The 23,354-nt window shown below is 43.3% G+C and overlaps 1 protein-coding gene across 1 annotated transcript in view; it reads left to right on the forward strand.

The window, feature by feature from the left end:
• The window catches only part of RDH10 (retinol dehydrogenase 10), a 29,965-nt gene extending 18,134 nt beyond the window's left edge, over window positions 1-11,831 (forward strand). Inside the window, exons 3-6 of the mRNA XM_025393971.1 lie at window positions 5,665-5,763; window positions 7,476-7,621; window positions 9,209-9,340; window positions 9,442-11,831. Of these exons, the coding sequence (XP_025249756.1) occupies window positions 5,665-5,763; window positions 7,476-7,621; window positions 9,209-9,340; window positions 9,442-9,565 (501 nt within the window). The 3' untranslated portion in view covers window positions 9,566-11,831. The remainder of the gene's footprint in view (window positions 1-5,664; window positions 5,764-7,475; window positions 7,622-9,208; window positions 9,341-9,441) is intronic.
• The last annotated feature ends 11,523 nt before the right edge of the window (window positions 11,832-23,354 follow it).

A 23,354-nucleotide genomic window follows, 5' to 3' on the forward strand; every position in this document is an offset into this window, starting at 1 on the left:
ACACATTCTGTTGTACCTACACCTTTAAAATGTCATCAATCTCAGAATTTCAAAAGTCAGACTTTGCCGGATACCACATTTCTTCACATTGACTTTTGTTCCACTTTAGGCTAATTTGTCCTGACACTGCAGCTGCAGGCTCTGGGCTGCACAGTCTGTCATTAAGAGTACCAGTAATGGTCTGGAGAGTCGGAGCTGTTGGAAGTTAATTTGGCGTAAACTTTACTTTAAAAGATTTCTCGAGCTATGACATGTCATGTCTATGTGCAGTTACTTACACGTCTGTTTAAGAAGTTCTTGCTTATATCACAAATGTGACCTTTACAGTTATCTTTCAACGTGCCCAGTGCTTTGAAGAGGAGCCCTGAGGAGCTAAGGAGATATTAGACTTGTTAAGCATGTTTCGTAGGAATGTCAGTGTCCATTTGAATGTCCTTCCTTTTTTTTTTTTTTTAAATCACACAGCAACCCCGTCAGCTGGTAGCAGATTATGATATTGGAATCTTGTGATCAAATTAATCATGGTAATCAAAGTTCTAGCTCCACACTTAATAGACAAAGTCAGTTATTAAAAGTTTTCTCTTTTGCAGATAAGAAAATCCCTAGGCCCCTTCCAACTCTAAATTCTGTAAACTTCTTGGTTCACATATTGGTTACTGACTTCGAGACCCCCCCCAGATCAAGAGTCAACCATATTTTCCTGCGGAAGAACTTGATGTCTTCTTCTGTTTTGTAGACAGGCAAGAGGACACTGCAATAGAGTGCAATTCTCTGACTTACAGTTAGCATCTAGCAAACCTTGCCAACCAGCATGGGCACCAGCTCACTCTGGAGACTGATCACATGTACTGCATTTGGAGACCCCTTTACTGGATGATAACTCCTGATCTATCCATCCTTATAGTTGGTATAACTCAGCAGTACTATTGGTCAGCAAATTATCTGTGCTGCCCTCTCAGATCCGCCCATGCCTCACAGGCATTAATTTATACTGAAGCCGTTTGGCTGTGTGTTTCAGATTTGCCCTTTATGTTCTTCTGACGACTCTTTGAGACAAAGTTAAAGATTATGAACCTTAGCTTGAACTGACTGGTGTCATGGCAACTAGCACTTCACCTTTTGCTGGTCTCTACCTCATACATGCTACAATATTTGTGCACATTAATAATTCATTGCAAAGTGCCAGATTTCTTTGTGCTGTCAAGCAGTGTCAAGGACAGAATATGCTGTGCTATCTCAAATGTCATCTACCAGACTGTTGAGGGCAAGAGTAATTAGAAAAGAAAACTAGTCAGGTTACTTGGGAAAATTCCTGAAAATGTGATGCTTTCTAGTCACCCAACTATAGCATTTTTCTTGCAAAATATGGAATAGAATTCATGTTGATCAAAGTTTGTTTAATAATGCGCCCCAGACATAAGGCAGGAGTTTGGAGTAATTGCTCGCCTCTATTCAGGCAGCAAAGGAAATGATTAACAGCCTTCATGCTCAGTCACGTGTACTGGGCTCCAGCGGGAACCTGAGCACAGGCTTAAAAGAAACCCGAGTGGTCCTCATGTGGGTGCTCCTACCCCAAGCCTGCCTTTGCCCGACACAGAGCAGAGCTGAGTAAATGTTTGACACCAGCTTTAGAAACAAGCTGTCTGGGATCTCAGGCTGATTAGCGGCCCTAGATAGCTTTCTTCACCTCTCAGTTCCCACCGCTCAGCTCTTTGGTGGTTGTTGACGCTGTGAGTGGTTGTTATAGTAATTGCAGTGTTGCCTGTAATTAATGAGCCTTTCAAATAAAGAATATGGATCTTTGTCTTAAAATGTAGAAAATGCAAAGATACGTTGGATTTAATTTATACAGAAGGCCAAATTTGTCCTTGATTAGGCAAAGAAATCAAGTTTTAAACTGAACATTGACCCACCTGTGCTTTACAAAACAAAACAATCTCCCTCTCAAAAGAAAGCTTCGTATTACAACAAGCCAATCTGTGTCATACTTTACTCTTTAAAATTGGAATGTATTTCCCCAAATGTTTATAGCCCACAACTGGAAAAGATTTTTTTCACATAGCCATATCTGGATTGTTTGGTTTCTCTTTCTCCCTTCTCTCTTCCCGCCTCCTCTCTCTCTCTCTCTCTCTCTCTCTCTCTCTCTCTCTCTCTCTCTCTCTCTCTCTCCCCCCCCCCTCTCTCTCTCTCTCTCTCTCTCTCTCTCTCTCTCTCTCTCTCTCTCTGTCCCCCTCGCCCTTTTTTGTTTCCTTTTCCTTTAAACCAGTAGCTTAACTCTTCTTCAAACAATTTGGGGGTGGGGGGAGGGTCCCACAGTGGGAAATGTGTCCCCAAATCACATTTTTTAGAATATGCAGCCATAGTACCCTCCTTATGGAGAAACTGGAACTATTTTATATAACTTAATACCACCAGATTCATTTCAGGGCAAGAAGGGGAGGGGACATTAATCAGTTTCAGAACCTTGCAACAAATTACACTTAAAGAACATTTAGGAACTTGTTAATCTTCTGTCACCTACCTTGATGTGGTGCTGGGGATCTGGATTAGTCATTTAACACCTGCAGGCATGACCAGAGCACGTGAATACAGGGAAGTCATTAGAGCCAACCTGCTATGATATCTGAGTTTCTAGTCAGAGCCAGCCGCTGGCTCGAGTTAGAGTGGACATGTGAGTGAGTGATTCAGATTTGTCAGGTAACCAAGTACATGCCTGGCTAACTTTTTGTATTTTTTTGTAGAGTCAGGGTTTCACAGTGTTTCCTAGGGTGGTCTTGAACTCCTGGGCTCAAGTGATCCTCCTGCCTTAGCCTCCCCCAAAGCTTGGGGATTACAAGTGTGAGCCACTGTGCCCAGCTGTTTTCTAGTTTAGATTGGAATACATAAACTCCATTGTGATGTTACTTTTTTTCAATTCTGTGATATAATAACCATGTATAAATTATAGAGCCTAAAGTTGAACCCATAATAACCTGAAGTACCAGTTCTTGACTTTTTTTAGTAACAGATCAAAATAATAATTACTGTCATAATTACTCTTTCTGTTTTTACTACTACAAAGAAATACAATCAAGCTGAAACATGTGTCTCTCTTCCTCAGCATTGTACTTGGGCAATGCAGTAATAAGGAGTGGGTTCACTTGCTGTATTAGTCTGTTCTCATACTGCCATACAGAAATTCGTGAGACTGGGTAATTTACAAAATCAAGAAGTCTACTTGGCTCATGGTTCTGCAGGCTGTACAGCAGGCATAGAGGCTTCTGCTCCATTTCTGGGGAAGCCTCAGGGAGCTTTCAATCATGGTAGAAGGCAAAGGGGGTACAGCAGTAAACACTGCGGAAGCAGGAGGAAGTGAGGGGGTGGGTAGGGGTGGGGGCTGCACACATTTTAACAACCCGATCTCGCAAGAACTCACTCATTATCACTAGAGCAGCACCAGGAAATGGTCCTGAACCATACATGAAAGATCACTCCCATGGTCCAGTTACCTCCCACCAGGCCATACCTCTGACATTGGGGATTATAGTTGACATGAGATTTGGGTAGGGGCACAGATCCAAACCGTATCACTAGTTCTCCTCCACAGTGCCTGTCTCTGTGTAGCAAAGTAATTTTCCCTTAATATTTGGAAGATTGATCTGGGTCTTCCAGCTTAGTCTGGAACAGTCAGACAAATAAGTATAAGACAATCAAAATCAAAACACTATTAAACATATAATCATGTTAAGGTGAATGGTACTGACTATACGTCTTACAGAAATATAGACAAAGTCAGGCTGACCTAGAATAATATTAGATAAAGATTTAACACCCTAACTACCTTCAATAAAGAATTATTAGGAGACTCCAGTGACATAAAGCACTTTGAAAAGTATGAGAGACTATATAAATATGTGATGAATATTACACTTTGATTTACATAGGAAGGGTCAGGGATAGATTATCAGAAGAGTTCCTGGGTCAAATAACACAGGTGAGAATAAGCATTTCATGGGTACTGATGAGGAAACTCAAACGGTATGAGTTGGGACTGGGGTGATGCATGATGACTGGGAAGACCTTGGGATACTTCACAAAAATTCATGTGGCATCTGTATGAATAATTGATGGGAGCATAGAAAAACATCAGAATTAATGGAATTGCTGTTTTCAAGCTTTACACATAAAAATTATAACAAATTAGATAGGGTCAAGGGCAGTGGCTCATGCCTGTAATCCCAGCACTTTAGGAGGCCGAGACGGGAGGATCACTTGAGCCCAGGAGTTCAAGACTGGCCTGGGCAACATAGTGAGACCCCTTCTCTACAAAAAATTAAAAATTAGCTGGGCATGGTGACGTGTATCTGTAGTCCCAGCTACTCGGGAGGCTGAGGCAGAAGGACCACTTGAGCCCAGGAGTTCGAGGCTATGATTATGCCGTTGCACTCCAACCTGGGCAACACTGCAAAACCCTGTCCCCCACCCCACCCCCACCCCCACCCCCCCCAGAAAAAACCCACAAACCCAAACTAGGTTTCATGCAAAAACTCAGTGATACCTTAGCCAGTAAATCCTCTGAGAAGGGAATGCAGCTCTTCCTTAAGTCTGCTCTGTAGTGTTTGGTTGTGTGGGTTTTTTTAACTTCATAAATCATGGGAAGCTGTGCTGGCAGTAGGAGATAACTCAGCAGTAGACAGATTGCTCTTCACTGCTTTCTTTTAAGAAGCAGGTTATAAAACTGTTGGGAGCCTGGTAGAGTAGTTAATAGATCATTGTAAGCAATTTGAAGTAATTTTTTTTTTTTTCTTTTTTGTCTGATACAGCCTTGCATTTTGAAGACAAGCGAGCTAGAGAGAAAAGAGTTTAGTGAGTAAGAAATCAGCGCCGCCTCTGATTTTGTGCCACCTCTAGCACAAGTTCCAGGGCCCCTGGGTCCCCCACCCTGGAACGTGTGCCACACACTGCCTCACTGTGTGGCCAGTCACCTGCATCTGTGGCAGAGTCCTTGCAGTGAAACCCACTAATACAGCAAGTGAATGTGACTGTTCAGAATGATACACGTTCTTGTCAGTGTACAGTTGGCATTATAATATGTTTTTCACAAAAATAGTTCTATAATTTACCCTGTTTTTTACATCCTAAAATACTTTGTCTCCTGCTAGTTCACTTTGGTGGTAAGCCTTGGGATTCCAGAGCACACTGCTGAAGTATCTCTTCATTGATGGGTCTGTTACTATGTAGACATCGCCATAAGGCACACATTAATACAAGGCAATGTTTGTAGTAGGCTGTGGTCCCTCCCAAACCATGAGATAGCTGCATTGAAGTGTCATGAGCAGAAACAAATCTCTGGCTTGGGAGTACTTTAAATTAGCAGATAACTGTCACTTGAAAGGTGATTAAGAACCTTCTGCCAATGGCTCTCTTTTCATCTCTAGACACTGTCCACAAAAGCTCTTACATTACAGTCTTGTCGGTCATGACTTACAATAGGCCTGCCATGCTGATGATACAGTGCTAAGCTAACCAGACAATTAAAAGATCTTCTTGATAAACGTAAAATATTTTTAAAGGAATTGGGAAATGTAACATCTTGTGAATAAAAATTTGTTTTGTGATCTTGGATTGGGTTTTAGATGAAATTCGTGATGTCAGTTCTAAAACTTGAATCTAACTTTGTTTCAGACCACTAAGGCTTTTCTTCCTACGATGCTGGAGATTAATCATGGTCATATTGTGACAGTTGCAAGTTCCTTGGGATTGTTCAGTACTGCCGGAGTTGAGGTTTGTCAGATATATAGCATTTCTTTCATTCAATCTGTTTATCCTGTGATAAGTACATCAGAACCTCCAGGAGAGCACCTGCTGCACCTCCATTCATGAAAGCTGCACAAAGGCACTCTGCATGTGTGCTGCGTATAGGATGTTCCACAGGAACCCAGGGCCAGCCACCGGAAGGGAATTCTAAGTCAGGTGTGGTGGCGTGCACCTGTAGTCCTAGCTACTTGGGAGGCTGAGGTGGGAGAATCGCTTGAGCCCAGGTGTTCAAGACTGCAGTGAGCTATGATGGCACCACTGCACTTCAGCCTGGGAGACAGAGCAAGACCCTGTCTCTAAAACAAAATGAAAAAAGGGAATGGACTTCTGCCTCTTCTGCCATAAAATCTCTTACACTAGTTTGACAAAGCAGCAGCAACAAGAAAAGTATATGGGCCAGCCCTCAGTGTGTCCATTTTTATTAGCAGCTTCGCTTGACGATGGCAGGAGGCACAGGGCCAAGAATAGAACCATGGAAGGCTGCGGGAAACAGAAGAATGAGGCCAGAGGTTCACGTTCGGTTGTGGTCACCTTGCCAAAACTGAGCTATCTTGTATTAATTAGCCCATCAGATGAGGTGGTCAGGTATCCTGCATTGTAAGTTTGTAGGATTGTAGAACTGGATTTCATCAAACCCTGTTCTTCACGATATTCAGATGATAAAGCATGAGTACATATATTGTTCTGTCCTGTTTGTCCTCTGCATGCCTGTAAAACTGAAAACATCACTCCATGCAAATATGCAAAAGGACACATTATTTAAATAGCACCCATATCAAGGGATTCCATTTCTAAAGTTGGGCCATGGACAATAACTTTTTTCCTATATTGTGTGCCCTTAGGTTAAGTTCTAGTTTAAGATTACAAGGCATGGTTATCATTTTCATTTTAACTTCACCATACAAAGAAAGTCAAATCATAACAATTTATAGCCTAAGCTAGATTTGCCTTTATTCTTCTTGCATTAAACAAACTGGTTTTTCTTTCTCCTTTACTGAACAAGAGACCATTTGTAAATTTTCCAGACACTTCAAAGTGAACCTCTCTCCATTTTAACTTCAGCTTGTTAGCTTTCATAGAATCCTTTATGGTAACTTCCCCAAAGTAATATGATACTTAGTTGATGTGACAAAAAGCATTCATCTGTTTCTGCTGTTGCTTTGAAAATATTATTTCTGCACTGAACCACATCAGGTATCTGTCTTTGTTTTTGTTTTGTTTTGTTTTGTTTTTTTGAGATGGAGTCTCACTCTTATCGCACAGGCTGGAGTGCAGTGGCATGATCTCGGCTAATTGCAACCTCCACTTCCCAGGTTCAAGCAATTCTCCTGCCTCAGCCTCCTGAGTAGCTGGGACTACAGGCACATGCCCACCATGCCCAGCTAATTTTTGTATTTTTAGTAGAGGCGGGGTTTCACCATTTTGGCCAGGCTGGTCTCGAACTCCTGACCTCAAGTGATCCAGCCACCTTGGCTTCCCAAAGTGCTGGGATTACAGACGTGAGCCACCGCGCCCAGCCAGGTATCTGTTTTTTAAAATGATTTCCTTTTCTTCGTGTAGTCACCTGTAACCCTATGTATTAGACATCCAACCATAGTAATAGGACCAGGGAGGCTTCAGTTGGGTTGGGGATAGGGGCATATGCTTAGTATTTCTGCTTTCTCCCCTCTTTAACTCAGGATTACTGTGCCAGTAAATTTGGAGTTGTGGGTTTTCATGAATCCCTGAGCCATGAACTAAAGGCTGCTGAAAAGGATGGAATTAAAACAACTTTGGTTTGCCCTTATCTTGTAGACACTGGCATGTTCAGAGGCTGCCGAATCAGGTCAGTGAGAACCTATATTATTACTGATAAAAAGAATAATATTGGGAGAATATGTGGAATTGGACTTTCAAACATAGCCTTGTATTTTAACTATCATTTGACAATCTGTGGCTTTCATTGGTCAAGATTAAGTTTGTAAAATTGGTGTATAAGATGGCAAGGAACAGACTGGTGCCACACTGATACTAATTTGCAGAAATTAATCCAGAATCATCAGATAGGAAATGGCTTCTCTGTAAAGAGAAAACATAAATATCCAGTCTTTTGCTTAGAAGCTCACCTTTTGGAGTTACTTGTTTCTTTAATATTGGTATTGGTAAATAGGGATTCCAGAAGAAAATTCCTTCATGTGACTTGGGTCTGGATGTGAAACAATGTCACTGGCACAGAGATTAACGTGCCTTTCTTCTGAAAAGACCATTGAATATTACACTCCAGATTTGGAAACGTCCTTTTTGCAGCAAGCGTATGTAACTAGATTCACTCTGGCAGAATGAGAAGAACCATTTAGATGTACTGAAAAATGAAATAAAATACCCACACACATAGAAAGGAGGCATGTGGGAATATAAATGTCAAGTGACATCTGACTTGAGCTCAGCAGAATAAACAAAACCGTGAATCATTAAGAGGATGCTTGTGAAGACATGCTTACTTTGAAATCTTTGCTAGGGTGAATTTGAAAGGCAAAGGAAGATAACCAAACCAGTTCCCTGTTGGTTGGGGGCCATTCTTAACGTGTACTGAACTGAAAAAGCAGCAAAATAGGTGGAAGGTGATTTGAATCACTCCAAAGTCAGGGTAACTCCAAGTCTCAACTGGAAAATGGACTCCAGCTCTGCCTCTTATCCCACACACGTGTGTGTTTGTGTGAACATGTGTGTGTGTGTTGGTGGTTTGTTTTGTTTTGTTTTGTTTTCCTCTTATGTACTTGGGAGGCAGTTGCTGAGGGTCTTGCAGAGCTCTGTTTCCTCCAGTGTAGCATAGCAGCAGGTGCAGGGGTCCAAAGCTATGGTGGCAAAATGAAGAATGAAAGGAATAAATTTCAACATGTAACCTAGTGAATTAAACTGAAGGTAGGATGTCTATATGCCCTTCATTTCAGGGGCCCCTAGAGAATATACCTTAGCTTTCCCTCTTCCAGCATCCTGGAAAGTAGATATCTGGCCCTCCTTTCACTTTGAAAGCTTACCCCCTCATTTTGACTACACCTAATACTAAAAGCTTGGCATCTTGCTTGGGATTAGTGTTTGCTATGCCAAACACCCTCTCCTCTTTCTATTGAAAGCAAAACATAGGAAAATAATTTGAAATACATTTTAAGGCATCTTAAAAACATGACTTTTTCATCTTATGGAAAAGCAGACCAATTTTACTTTTTTTCCCCCAACTTGTTTTCTAGACTGTGCCAGTAAAATGTGTTCATAGTAGGAAAATTTGGAAAATACAGAAAAGCACTATGAAGAAAACAAAATGTACCCAAAATCCCATCACTCAGATAACGTCACTGTTAATGTTTTGATATGTATTTCCAGTCTTTTCTATTGTGTTAATTCTTCATTTTGTTTTTGAATAAATAACTTTCAGGAAAGAAATTGAGCCTTTTCTGCCACCTCTGAAGCCTGATTACTGTGTGAAGCAGGCCATGAAGGCCATCCTCACTGACCAGCCCATGATCTGCACCCCTCGCCTCATGTACATCGTGACCTTCATGAAGAGGTAACTGGGAGGGTTCCCTCACTGACCAGGTCTCTCCATGCCTGCCTGATGCCTTAGTTGAAACTTCAAGTTTGCTAACAGCTGTGACTTTCCTTTTTCAGCATCCTCCCATTTGAAGCAGTTGTGTGCATGTATCGGTTCCTAGGAGCGGACAAGTGTATGTACCCCTTTATTGCTCAAAGAAAGCAAGCCACAAACAATAATGAAGCAAAAAATGGAATCTAAGAATCTTTTTGTATGGAATATTGCTTCTATCAGAAGATGATCCAGATGTTTCAGTCCAATGCACATCAGCATTGCTGACATTTTATGGATTCTAAACTTGTGTTGTTTCTTTTTTTAATCAACTTTTTAAAAAAATAAAGTGTAAATTAACCGACTAGAGTACTTGGAAAATGTGATCAGTAAAAGTGAACTTAGGTTGTTGCCAACAGGGTCCTTTTAGGCAGAACCCAAAAACCAGTCAAATCTTTAGAGAAGCACTGTGTGACATCTTCAGGTTACCATTATTTTTTTAATGAGCAGGAAGTCTAGAAATGATAACTAGACTGTATATTTCATGTGTGTGATTTTTCAGAATTCCTATAGAGTTTACTCATTCTTGTTATTAAACTCCAGCCAGTTGACATCTTCGCAATTTCACAGACTGATAGTGCTATATTTTCTCATGTTTTCTAAGTTTCCGTTTTGCAAGGCCTAGGTGGCTTTTTCATGGTGTTTGTATGTTTAGCTCTTTTGAAAAGGAATTTTGAAATCTGCATCAACTGAAGTAAATGATATCTGAGTATTACAGTAAAGGTGACCAAGTCTCTTTCTTAAAGTCACAATGACTAAAGTATTAGCTGAATTTTTTTTTTTTTTTTTGAGACAGAGTCTCGCTCTGTACCAGGCTGCAGTGCAGTAGCACAATCTCGGCTCACTGCAGTCTCTGCCTCACAGGTTCAAGTGATTCTCCTGCCTCAGCCTCCTGAGTAGCTGGGACTACAAGCACGCGCCACCATGCCCAGCTAATTTTTATATTTTTAGTAGAGATGGGGTTTCACCATGTTGGTCACGATTGTCTCCATCTCTTGACATCATGATCCGCCCGCCTCAGCCTCCCAAAGTGCTGGGATTACAGGCATGAGCCACTGCGCCCAGCCTTGAATTTTTAATTTTATCTCTGAAATACTTCATTAAGTGTCTGGAGACCTAATTATCCTAAAAGATCATCCATTTTCTACCTATGAATTTTGCTGCATACAGAAAGTGCCCTTCCCTCAGGAAGTTGCTGTGTTTCGTTTCTTTGGATGGACTCTTACCTAGAATACATAGCAGCTCTGCAAAGAAACAGGTTTTAAAAATGGGAACTTCTACATTGAAAAGTCCCCATTTTTGTGCCAACTATAATGAGTGAGAGGGAGAAATCTTATTCTATGGCATATGTATGGAAAGGTGTAAAGATTCTTTTGAAAGTTTTATTCACGTTGTAGAACAGCAAATGACATTTTTACAGTATTTTTTTGTAAAGCAAACTATTTTGTGCCTTGAATTTGGTATATGTGTATTAGTGAAACATTGTAAAAGTGAACTTCTACCTCTGTATCTAAATGTATACCATCCACTTGTAAATTACTATAAACTATTATGTGATTGCCTTTTTTTTTTTTTTTTTTTTTTTAGAATGTCTTGTTTAAATAGCAGCCAATGTTTAAGGCTATTAAAATAAGCCAACTTTTACTAATTGGGGAGTTTTATAAATGACTGATTAAATTTAAAGAATTAATTTACATGCAACTGTGTGATTATTAGTTATCAGCAGTGTTGTAAGGAAAATTATTGTGTTCTTTTTTAATGATCATTATCCCACTTTAGGTAAAGAAAAATGTTGGAATGGAATAGTGTTGGGAAACAGACATTAACAACCTAGGGTGCCTGCACTCAAATAGCCAATGTTACCGTCCCTAGATCAGATACTTGATTAAGGGCTTGTTCATACCAAAAGTGGGGAAACAATCCATGACCTGTGTTTTAGTTTGGCTGCACCACAGATCAAATCTGCACTGTGTCTACATAGGAAAGGTCCTGCTGTGTGCTAATGTTCCCAGTGCAGGACTTGAGGAAGAGCTCTGTTGTATGTTTCCATTTCTCTTTATAAAAGATAACCAAATCTTGTGGCCTTTATAACAATGGAGTCACTGGCTGCCTCTTAATTTTCAATCATGGACCTAAATAAGTACTCTGAAGTAGTCTCAGCAGTGCCAGGTGGGAGACAAATATACTCAGAGGTTATCCAGGTCTGCCTCCCAGCGAGCCTGGAGTACAACAGACCCTCCTAGAGAAATCTGTTGTAATTTAACAACCCACTTATCCACCTTAAAACTGAGGAAAGTCTTCTTTACATCTAATTTTATTCTTGTGTGTTGTAACTTAAACCTTTTTCTATTTTTGTTTATTATTGCCCTTACAAGGGTGTCTATCTCCAAGTTCAATAAACCTAATTCATTTAACTTTTTTGTAGAAGTCTTTCATTCTCATGTCCCAGCCCAGTTCAATCACTTCTGTGGCTCTTCCTTGAATGTTGTCCAAATTCTCCCTCCCATCTTTAGCTGTGGAGTTTGGAAAGGGATAGAGTTAATGCGGGTTTGGAAGTATGGAATTCCTACAAGTTGCATTTCTTCATCCCAATATCATGGTCTTACTAATGCTACATTGCTGATTGTGTGTGTGATTGTTTCTAAACATGAAATCTCTTCTAGACAAGTCTGCCTGTTTGTGTTGATCACTTATGTAATTGCCAAGGTTGCTTTTCTGGCTGCCCTACCCCCACCCCTTAACATGAATGCTGACTCTGAATATATTCTCTTTTTTGTCATCTGGCCCATTCATGTGGGCGTTCAGGGCCACTGGACTCAAGGCTGATCCCCTAAGGAGCACCACCCCCACCTCATACTGGCACTCTCCCTTTCTCTAACCTTTCAACCAATTTAATGATAATTACATTGAGTGGGACCCAGGACTCCAAAGTTTTGAAGCCAGCAAAGATAAATTCCAACTATTGTTTCCCCCTTGATCTACCAGGTCTGCTGCTCTGTCACGAAAGATTAGCCTGACAGGACTGAGCTACGTAAAGCCAGGCTGGGTTTGTGTGTGTGTGTGTGTGTGGGTGTGGGTGTGGTGCATGTATGTGTTTGGTATCCTGTTTCCTTAGAAGGCTATAGCTTTCAAATTTTCTCAAAATGTTTTCCAACTGGCAGAAACAATTCTAAATTGACGTTGACCTGAATCTTGGAAATTTGCTTTTGCCTCCAACAAAGTATAAAATCAGTAGGGGTTAGGGGAACAGGGTCATTCTTTCTATGCCAAATGTATTGCCTGTGCCTGAATCAGAAGAGTAGGGAAAGCAAGGATGTAATGGTTCCGAAGTGGTGAGATGTGGGCCCTGGGCGCGCGTAGTCAGCATTTGCACACCAGGCATCTGCTAGGCCGAAGCGCCCATCCCAGGGACTCAAGGAGCCTGCAGGTAACTCACAAGTATAAACATATGTATCTGTGTGCACATGCCACAAATGAAGCCTCAGAGTATGATGACATCTCATCTCAGTACAGAGAGAAAGGTGGCCTGGAAGGTTGGTGATGCAGTGGATGAATTTGGAAATGGGAGTTTGGGGATTCCAGGGAGCAGATTCTCCGGAAAGGCCCAAAGATTAAAAAAATTAGATTATACTCATTATGACTGAAGCATAGAACATGGGAAGAGAATGACGTGCATTCCCTAAGGAGATCCCATCTTGAGAACGGCCTTCATTCCAGGCTGAGGAATGGACCCTTCATTTGATAGGGAAGAGAGAAGCCCTAGAAAGTTTTTTTTAGCAGGAAAGTAACCGGAGCAGAGCTGTGAATTAATAGGATCAATGAAGCCGCTGTGAAGAATTTCAAGGCACAAGAAGCAGGGAGCAGTGAGGAGGGCAGCTATTGCAGTAGTCCACGGGGAGGTGGTAGGAATGGGCCCACAAGAGAGGGGGACAGGGAATGGAGGGAGAAACCCAGGCTGAGCAACTCTTCCCACAGGAGGTTGAACTTGCAAGGCCAGGTGACTGAAGATAGCTTATCACTCAAGATGAGCCAAGTGGTTTTAAGTGGGAAGAACAGAATTCACCAACAGTGAATCTGATTTAGAAATGTTGCATTTGAGATGCTGGGTGACAATAGCTGGCGGACAGGTGGATATTAACTCTGGTCCTCAGGAAACAGGTTGGTACTGGGATCCAGAAGTCATCTACATAGAGGCTGTGAAGTGAACAAACCTGGGAGGGGATAAGCACAGGATGAGTGGAGATCCAAGGACCCAGCTTGGGGAGTGTGGGGGAGCAGCAGCAGAAGGTGTAAAAGGTGACGGAGTAAAGTTAAGAAGGGAACTTCCTCCTCCCAAGGAGAAACCAGACTAGAAACAATTATCTTCTCTGCTTGGACCTAATCCCCAGGCTGAGTCACCCTTGAGAAACCTCAGTCTGGCCCAAGAAAAAGAGTCTGTGTGGCCAGCCCTGGGGCAGAGGTCCAAAAGGTGAAGGGCAGTGTTAACAGATAGCACATGGAGGCTTTGACCGTGCACTCAGGTTTCTAGTAACTGAATCCATTGTTAAAAGAACCAAAGGAAAATTTCTTCCAAAGTGAACCCTGGAAACTGTTGTTCTTTGGCGATTTTCTTTGCTTGGCCTCAGAAGCATGACTCGCTTAAATGCGCAGGCAATGTTTCATCAGAACCCTGGGGAAAAACAAAATGCACTTCCAGTATCACCAGATGGATACATGTTAGTGCAAATGAACTATTTTCATGTGCCAAAAAGATGAGACAGGACCAGCTTCTATCAGGGTGCTGAAAAAGACGGGTTCCTATCTGGTCCTTGAAGCACTAAACTCACGGCGGGCCAAGAACCTTTCAGGCAGGTCCTGGATCGAGGTGAACATGCAGTGACTCCCAGCTTTCCCAGGAAACGTCACGGCAGAGCAGTGTGGAACCACAGTCTTGCTACTGTTTATTATGACGTTTTCTGGGGATTGTAGTTCCTACATTACAATAGCTATACCAAAGAATTTACACATTTCACAACTCATCTATTATTCGGGGGAACGCATTGACAACACATAGCCACACAGGCCAGAGAATCCTGCTCAATGAGTAATTATTTCTCATTTAACTTGCTCCGTTGCTGTAGAGAACTTATACAATGTCTTCCAGGAGCTCCTCACAGGCTTTTGAGCTGTGACTCTTGAAACCTTTCTTACCACTAGCAAAATGCAAGAGAATAGATTAGCAAGAAAAACAAAGCATCTTCAGCCCAGATTCTAAGTTTCAGGTTTTCCTGTCAAGGTGATTGAAACCATGCTGCAGGGAGAAATGTGTGTGCATAGCAGCTACGAAGAATGCCCCTCTCCTTGTCCATACCTCATGGGTGGTCCACCTGAATGCCACTCAGCAGGCATCCCCTCCCCCTAGGGAGGAACCCGAGCCTGGCTCCTCCACCCTAGCCCTCTGCTAGCAGGTGGCCATCTCCTGGCCAGCCCAGCTCATTGAGGGCCTGAGTGGTCCAGGAGGCTAATGAGCAGATGGGAGTCCTGCCTGGACACAGGCATACTTACGTATGTTGACAGCACAGTATCCGGCAACCACAGAGTTCCTGCTTAAGAGCTCAGTGTTGTGGATTGGATCATGTCCCCTCAAAAGATATGTTGAAATCCTAACCCCTAGTCCCTGCAAATGTGTCCTTATTTGGAAATAGGGTATTTGCAGATATAATCAAGATGAGATCATTTTGGCTAGGCTCAGTGGCTCATGCCTGTAATCCCAGCACTTTGGGAGGCTAAGGTGGGAGGATCACTTGAGTCCAGGAGTTCGAGACCAGCCTGGATGACATAGTGAGACCCCATGTCTACAACAAATGAGAAAATCAGCTGGGTGTGGTGGTGCACACCTGTCGTCCGAAGAATTGCTTAAGCCCAGGAGTCTGAGGTTGCAGTGAGCCGTGATCATGCCACTGCACTCCAGCATGGGCGACAGAGGGAGGCCCTGTCTCAACAATGAAAAAAGATGAGGTCATTTTGGATTAGAATAAGCCATAAATCCCTTCACTGGTGTGTTCTTATACAAAGAGACACAGACACACACACAGAGAACATGCCATGTAACAATAGGCAGAGATCGGACTGATGCAGCTGCAAGCCATGGAATGCCAAGGAATTGTATCAAGGACCAGCAGCTAGAAAAGAGGCATGCAGCAGACCCTTCCTCAGTGCCTCCAAAAAGGAACCAACCCTGCTGACACCTTGATTTCAGACACATAGCCTCTAGAACTGTGAGAGCATAGATTTCTGTTATTTTAAGTATCACCCAGTTTGTGATGCTTTGGTACAGCAGCCCTAGCAAACGAATACACTCAAGGTCTGTTGTCAAACAGACTGAGTGCAAGTCTAGCTCTGCATCTCCCTAGCCATGGATCCCAGGTCTTTGTCTTAACCCTCATAAGTCTCAGTCTCCTCATGGGTACACTGGGAATAACAGCAGTACCTATAACAAGAGCATCGTGAGGAATGTGGGAGGACACAGGTAAAGCACTTAGGACTGTGCCTACTACACCTTGGAGGTGTGCAATAGATTGCATTAGGTTGAATCATATGAAATTGCTGTGACTGAACTCTTTTGACCTACAGAAAAGGCACTTTTATCTCATTCAACTAACAGTGATGATGGGGGATAGATAGTGACAGTACTTAGATCAGAGTCTCTATTTATAGTACTGTTTTGTGTTTCCAACAATTCTCACTTCCTGACACCCACTGGATGTCCTACAGTTCAGTCCAATTCTGACACTCCCCAGAGTTAGTGCAGGTCCCACAGGTTAAGGTCTTGATCCCACAAGACTGCCTCCACTTCAGACACCAGCCAGAGAATCGCAAATGGGGTCCCCAGGCTACCCATGCTTCTGCCCAGCTGACTACAAATTCAGGGGTTCCCAAGACCTCTGCTCAGGTTTGATAATTCACTAGAATGATCCAGAACTCAGGAAAACACTATGCAGTCCTTAATTACAGTTTATGAGAAAGGGTGGCACAGACACAGCCAGACGGAAGTGATGCACAGAGCAAGCCATGTGGGAAGGGCGCAGGCTTCCCATGCCTTCCCCAGGAGCCACCCTCCCAGCACCTCCATGTGTTCACCAACCCCGAAGTTCTCCAAACCTCCTTGGTAAAGAGTTTTTACTGAAGTTTTATTATGTAGAGGTGATTGATCAAACCATTGGCCACTGGTGAATCAATTCAGTCTCTACCCCTTTTTCTCTCCCCAGAAGTGACGGGGTTTGAAACTTCAACTCCTCCCTCGAAACTCTTAAGGGCCCACCCTGCCCACCTCATTAGCATAGACTCAGGTAGGATGGAAAGAGGCTGGTTATGAATAACAAAAGACACTCGTGTCACTCTGGAAATTCCAAGGGTTTTAGGAACTCTGTGCCAGAAACTAGGGACAAAGACCAAACACAGTCTTCACTCTACCGCAAGTACCTAGCGTGTTGCAATTAGTTATTGGTACATCTGAAGACAATGTCCTGTTCTATCGATCTCGGTAGTCTTAGTTCCAACACCTCACATAGACCCAAGCACACAGTAGATGCTCAATAAATGTTGATCTTCATGGCTCTTTGTGCTCTTCAAATACTTGGTGGTCTGTGAAATAGGAATACCCAAGAAAGTGGCTTTCCCAAGTCTGTGCACTAAAGAATTTGTTTTTCCTGCCCTGTTACTTCTAAATGAGCTATGAGGACATAGGAATTCACTACTTACATGCTCTTTGAGGCTTTGCTTTGAGCAACCTCACCTGTACGCCAGAGGTTACCGAAAGCCAGAGAAGTCTGTAAGGCAACCGCACAGATGCTGCTTCTACCAAAATTAAACAAGCCCTCAGAATATCTGGCCAGTCTTGGAAAGTTCAGAGAGTAAAACAAGTTAGCCAGTTGTGAATAGGACAAACATTGAGGCAGATGCAAACAGAGAGAACTTCCATCTGACCCCTATAAACACCATTTTCTTCTGGCTTGCAGTGACAATGGAAAGCTTATCCTTTCGGGGGGAAGAAAAAAAAAAGAATAAATAGTGGTCTGTATTCTCCAGAAGCCACCTTTATTTTCTGCCCTTTTCTCTGACTTTGGCGATGGCTTGGCATTGTCAGATTTCCTCAGACTCACTGCAGTACGCTGAGGGGGTCTTTGAATCACCCCCAGAAGTGGACCTGAGATGCTTCTCTCACCACCACTCTGGGAGCCCAATCCACTGCCCTGCACGCTCCTGAAGCGGAGGCCCTTGAGGACTGAGAGCCGGGAAATGCAGAATCTGGCCAGGGAGTGAAGAAATGAATAGGCTGTCAGGGAAGGAAGTAGATGGAGCAAAAGCTGCAGCCCCGGGGGAGATTCCCTAACCACAGTTCCTCCAGCTGCTCCAACTTCCTGCTTCACCGCCGCCTGGAGTCTGTCCCTGAAGACCTTCCCACAGCCAGCTGAAAGCCCAGGAACCATTTCTCCTTACCTGCTACAGAGGCCATAGGGAACTGAGCACATTCTGGAGAAGAGGGATCCGCCAGATTTCCCTCTCTGGGACTGGGCTTTTGGGAATGAGTTTCACTTGTACCTCAAGGTTTTAGCTCAGTGAGCCACGCATAAGAAATGTGTGCAATGTGGGTGCTTCTGGCTGATTCTTCATGAGGAAATGTCAGTTTGAAATGATTTATCTTAGAAGGGAAGAAGTATTTTATGTATGAGAAAAAGAATTTAAGTAACTTCAGAGATCAGTTAAATGTCAGCTTAAAAGGAAAAGGAGAAGTTCTGGTGGACTAGAGAGAAAAATGCACAAAATTGCAGGGTTCACCAGGCCAGTTTGCTTTGCTTTCCCTGGCAGTGGAGGCTTGCAGGCTGCAGTTGATTTCTTTATCAGCCTTGGGGTTTCTAGTGTTTTTTCATTGTATCAGACCCCTAAAATTAGATCCATTCGCAATCAAAATTATTGACATACTGGAAATTTTGGGAAGCAGAAAGTTGTAAGAGACGCAGAGAAGAAAATGGTCTATATTTCCAACTTTAAGTGAAACCTATTTAGAGAACACACTCCACTCTTACAAGAGCTATTTAAAAGACTAGAACCCCTGGGTACTTTTGGAGGGAATATAAGATGGTGCCGCCGCTATAAAAAATAGTATGGCAGTTCCTCAAAAAATTAAACCTTGGAAGTGCCATATGATTTAGCAATTCTACTTCTGTGTATATATCCAAGGGATTGCAAGCAGAGTCTTGAAGAGATCATTCATACACCCATCTTTATAGCAACACTATTCACAGTAACTAAAAGGTGGAACCACCACATAGATCCACTGGTGCATGAACAGCTTAAACAAGATATGTCATACACTTACTGTGAAATATTATTCACCCTTAAAAAAGAAGGACATTCTTGCACATACCACAACAAGGATGAACCTTGAGGAGATTATACTAAGTGAAATAAACTAGTCATAAAAGGGTATCGTGAGATTCCACTTATATGAAGTACTTAGAGTAGTCAAAATCACAGACACAGAAAGTAGAATGGTTGTTGCCAAGAACGGGTGGGAAAGGGGGAATGGGGAGCTATTGTTTAACAGGTACAAAGTTTCAGCTTTGCAAGGTGAAAAAATTCTGGAGATTGGTTGCACAACAGTGTAAATATACTTAACTCTGCGGAACTATACACTTTAAAATGATCCAGATGGTATATTTTATGTTATGTGTATTTTACCGCAGTTTTTCTTTTTTTAAGAAAAGACTGGAATGACCCGGCCTTTGGAGCCACTATTGAGAAGACAGCTTTCCATCTATAAGTAGCTGCAGCAGATGGATAGATCACAGAACAAACACTACTAGCTGATGCCACTTGCTGGGGACTGAAAACCCAAAGGGGGCCAGGACACAGAAGTCCCCTGTTCTCAGGGCACCAAAGGCCAAAATATTTAGATGAAATAATTTCTCTATGAACAGTACAAAGACTTTTGCTATTTGTACATTCTAAGTCATCTAGCAATGTCTTCCCTGGCTTCCATGGTTTCTCCAGCTCCCCTGACCACTCCTAGGCTGCACCTGTTACAGGCAGTTAGACAGGCATGAGCAGACCAGGAGAGGGCCCTCCCCTGCCCCTAGGAATGCCGAGTGACGGTTTCGGAATTATTGCTTTGCCTCTGTAAAAGTGATAAACTGGCAGCTGGAGCTAGGGAGAGGCCATTTCCTGATGGTCCACACTTATTGCACTAAAGTGTTAGCTGAATGCAGCTGCCAGGGAGAAGCAACTTCCTGGGCATGTGCATTAAGGGACAAAATGGCAGCGTATGACCTTCTAGGGCATTCCACTGGAAAAGGGAAGAACGCCTCAGATGGGCATGCGTACAACTTCCTAAACACACTGCGCATGCTCACTTTCCAAGGGTAAGGAGGGCACTGCGCATGTGGGCAGCCCATTCTAAGGGAAGAAGTATGGGAAAGGGGCCAGCCTATCAAGTCCTAGGATCAAGGTTAAATATCGCACTTGACTTCTGTGTCCCGCTTGGGTCTCTTCCAAGTGTATTTTCCTTTCTTTCTCGTTCTAAAGCCATTTTAAATAAACTTCCACTCCTGCTCTGAAACTTGCCTCAGTCTCCTTTTCTGCCTTATCCCCTCAGTCAAATTATTTCTTCTGAGGAGGTAAGAGTTGAGGTTACTGCAGACCTGTGTGGATTCACTGCTGGTAACTCAGATACCTTCCACTGGTAACACACCCAGACATAAGGTCAAGCATGTACAAGGGGCTATAAGGCACAATTTCCCAAGTGTGTCACTTGGAGCATTGGTCTCATGAGATACTACTAGAAAAGCACTCCATGGGCCAGGCACCGTGGCTCACGCCTGTAATCCCAGCACTTTGGGAGGCTCAGGTGGGTGGATCACCTGAGGTCAGGAGTTCGAGACCAACCTGGTCAACATGGTGAAACCCCGTCTCTACTAAAAATACAAAAATTAGCCAGGCGTGGTGGTGCACACCTGTAATCCCAGCTACTAGGGAGGCTGAGGTAGGAGAATCACTTGAACCCGGGAGGCGGAGGTCGCAAAGAGCCGAGATCCCACCATTGCGTTCCAGCCTGGACGACAGAGCGAGACTCTGTATCAAAAAAAGAGAAGACAAGCGCTCCATGGCCAAAGACTGTTCCCAGTCGCACCGTGAACACCCCTCAGTGCTGAGGGGCACTCGTGCAGAAGCTAAAGTAACTGCATCTTGGATGCTGATCCGCCATGTTGACTTCTAATTAACCCCTGTTCCAGGAATACCTCTAAGGTTTCTATTGTGTCTAGAGTTCCTTGTGTAAGAGCATGTACTTACTGTAAATCCTGCCCTTTGGTCAAAACAACCTTAACCATAAATCCTGCCCTTGGGCAGATTCACATGGCATTCTTGCTTTTCCCTGAGGTGTCAGCTTCAGCTTCTTTGTCTATGGTATATATAGGTTTTGAGTTTGAGAGGTAATGCCAAGCAGATCCACCATCTTGTCACAGACATGGTTTCTGTTTCTAAGTCTTTATTAAATGTTTCCTTCTGCGAAATGGATATGTCAGCCTCGTACTTGGGCCTCTCAGTTTCCTCAGACTTTGAGGTAGGTTTGCTTAGACCTGCTCACTGGAACAACTCCGCGCTGAGCAACCCTGGGAATGCAGCTTTTACACTTCCTGGGAATGCAGCTTTTATACTTCCTGGTGTGTTTGATCCTGGCTGGATTGGGTAGCCTTTTGGAGTCAGGGTGAAATCTTGCTTTCCTTCCTCCCCTTGGAGTGCTTGGTACCCAGTAGGTATCCAGGGCACATGAGCTATTGTCCTCCACGCCTGTCTTCCTGCCAAGATAAGGAAGGAGTTTACCCAGCTGGAAATTAGCTCTCTGACTGGCCTGGGGTGGAAAGTAATGAAGCCGGGCTGGCTTTTTCCACAAGTTTTCTGGTCCTTCACCTCTGTGGGTGAAGATGTGTAGATGACCTGAGGTTTGACAAAGAGCCGTGAGGCTGAAGCACTGCTGGGGAACCGACAGTGCAAAGGCAGCTAGCAGAGCCAGCTGTGGCTCCAGAGAAGCTGAGCAGAGATCCCAGGGACAGGGAGTGATGCCACACCAACCATTCTAGGCCTTGCAAACCAGCCCGGTTATTAATGCAGACACTACCTAGTAAGAAACAGGACACCTCTGGGCTCCAAGGTCACTGGGCCACCTTTTCTTGGGCATACTCATATACTTGAGTATAACAGCCCAATCACAGTTCAGCACAACCCACTTGTTGCTACATTTACAGGCAATTCTTGGCACCTTGCTACTCACGATCCAGGCACTTATGGTCATCAGGCAAAACTTCCCGTTCATTTTTTTTCTTTTTGGTAGTTTTACCTTGTCTTTTATTTACTTTTTTTTTTACAAACAGGGTCTTGCTTTGTTGCCCAGGCTGGAGGGCAGTGGTCATTCATAGGCACCACCACAGTGCACACTGCAGCCTCAAACTCCTGTTCTCAAGCAATCCGCTCACCTCAGCCTCCTGAGTAGCTGGAGCTACAGGGTACAGCCTCACCCGTCTCCCTGTCAATTTATTTATTTATTTATTTATTTATTTATTTATTTATTTTTTAGACAGAGTCTTGCTCTGTCACCCAGGATGGAGTGCAGTGACATGACCTCAGCTCACTGCAGCCCTCCACCTCCAAGATTCAAGCGATCAATCTGCCTCAGCCTCCGGAGTAATTGGGATTACAGGAGTGCATCACCAGACCCAGCTAATTTTTGTTTTTTTTTGTTTTTTTTTTTTTTAGTAGAGACAGGGTTTTACCATGTTGGCCAGGCTGGTCTCGAACTCCTGACCTCAGGTGATCCACCCACCTCGCCCTCCCAAAGTGCTGGGATTACAGGTGTGAGCCATGGCGTCCGGCCTCCCTGTCAATTTTTAACTGTGTATCATCTCATTTATGCACTTTCCTCTATCCATGTGCCTTCCTCCACCTCAACACTTGACATCCTCTTGGATTCACTGTCCCCCTGGGGATCCCTGGGCTCTGACCAGGCATACCTACTGCTTTCCCACCTCCAACATGGGCTCCCAAGTTCACTCAGCTCCCATTTCCCTGGGCCCAGCTCAGGCCTTACTCCTTCCACAGAGCCCCAGAATTGGCCAGGTGGAAGTGCCATCTCTTTCCCTCCACTGACCTCTCAGCGTGCAGGTTCCCTTACTAGAGTCACTCACTGTGCACATGACAGCTGAAGGCAGCTGCGAGACACGGGCTGTACCTTACTCATCTTTGCATTCCTCCTCCCAAGTGCTACAGCCCCATGCCTGGCACACAATTTGTGCTCAGAAAATGTTAACTGAAGGATGCATGCCACCCAACAACAAAAATTCAAATGGCCCGATTAGAAGGTTGGCAGAAGACTTGAATATATATTTCTCCAAAGGAGATATATAAATGGCTAAAAAGCATGTGAAAAGATGCTCAACATCATTAGTCATTAGAAAAATACAAATCAAAACCACAATGAGATACCACTTCACACCCACTAAGGTGGTTATAATAATATTTTTTGAAAAACAGAAAATAAGTGTTGGCAAGGATGTGGAGAAATTGGAACACTAGTTCATTGGTGATGGGAATGTAAAATGGTGCATCTGCTATGGAAATCTGTTTGGTAGTGCCTCAAAAAGTTAAACACAGAATTATCAAATGATCCAGCAATTCCACTCCTAGCTATATACCCAAAAGAATTAAAAATACATATTCGAACAAAAGCCTGTACACAGATGTTTGTAGCAGTACTATTCACAATAGTTAAAAGGTAGAAACAATCCAAATGTCTGTCAGTGGATGAATAGATAAAGAAAATGTGGTACATCCATACAATGGGATATTATTTAGCCATAAAAAGGAATGAAGTACTATACCTGCTACAGCATGAATGAGCCTTGAAAAC

The sequence above is a fragment of the Theropithecus gelada genome, chromosome 8 (assembly GCF_003255815.1).
Source record: "Theropithecus gelada isolate Dixy chromosome 8, Tgel_1.0, whole genome shotgun sequence".
Lineage (NCBI taxonomy): Eukaryota > Metazoa > Chordata > Mammalia > Primates > Cercopithecidae > Theropithecus > Theropithecus gelada.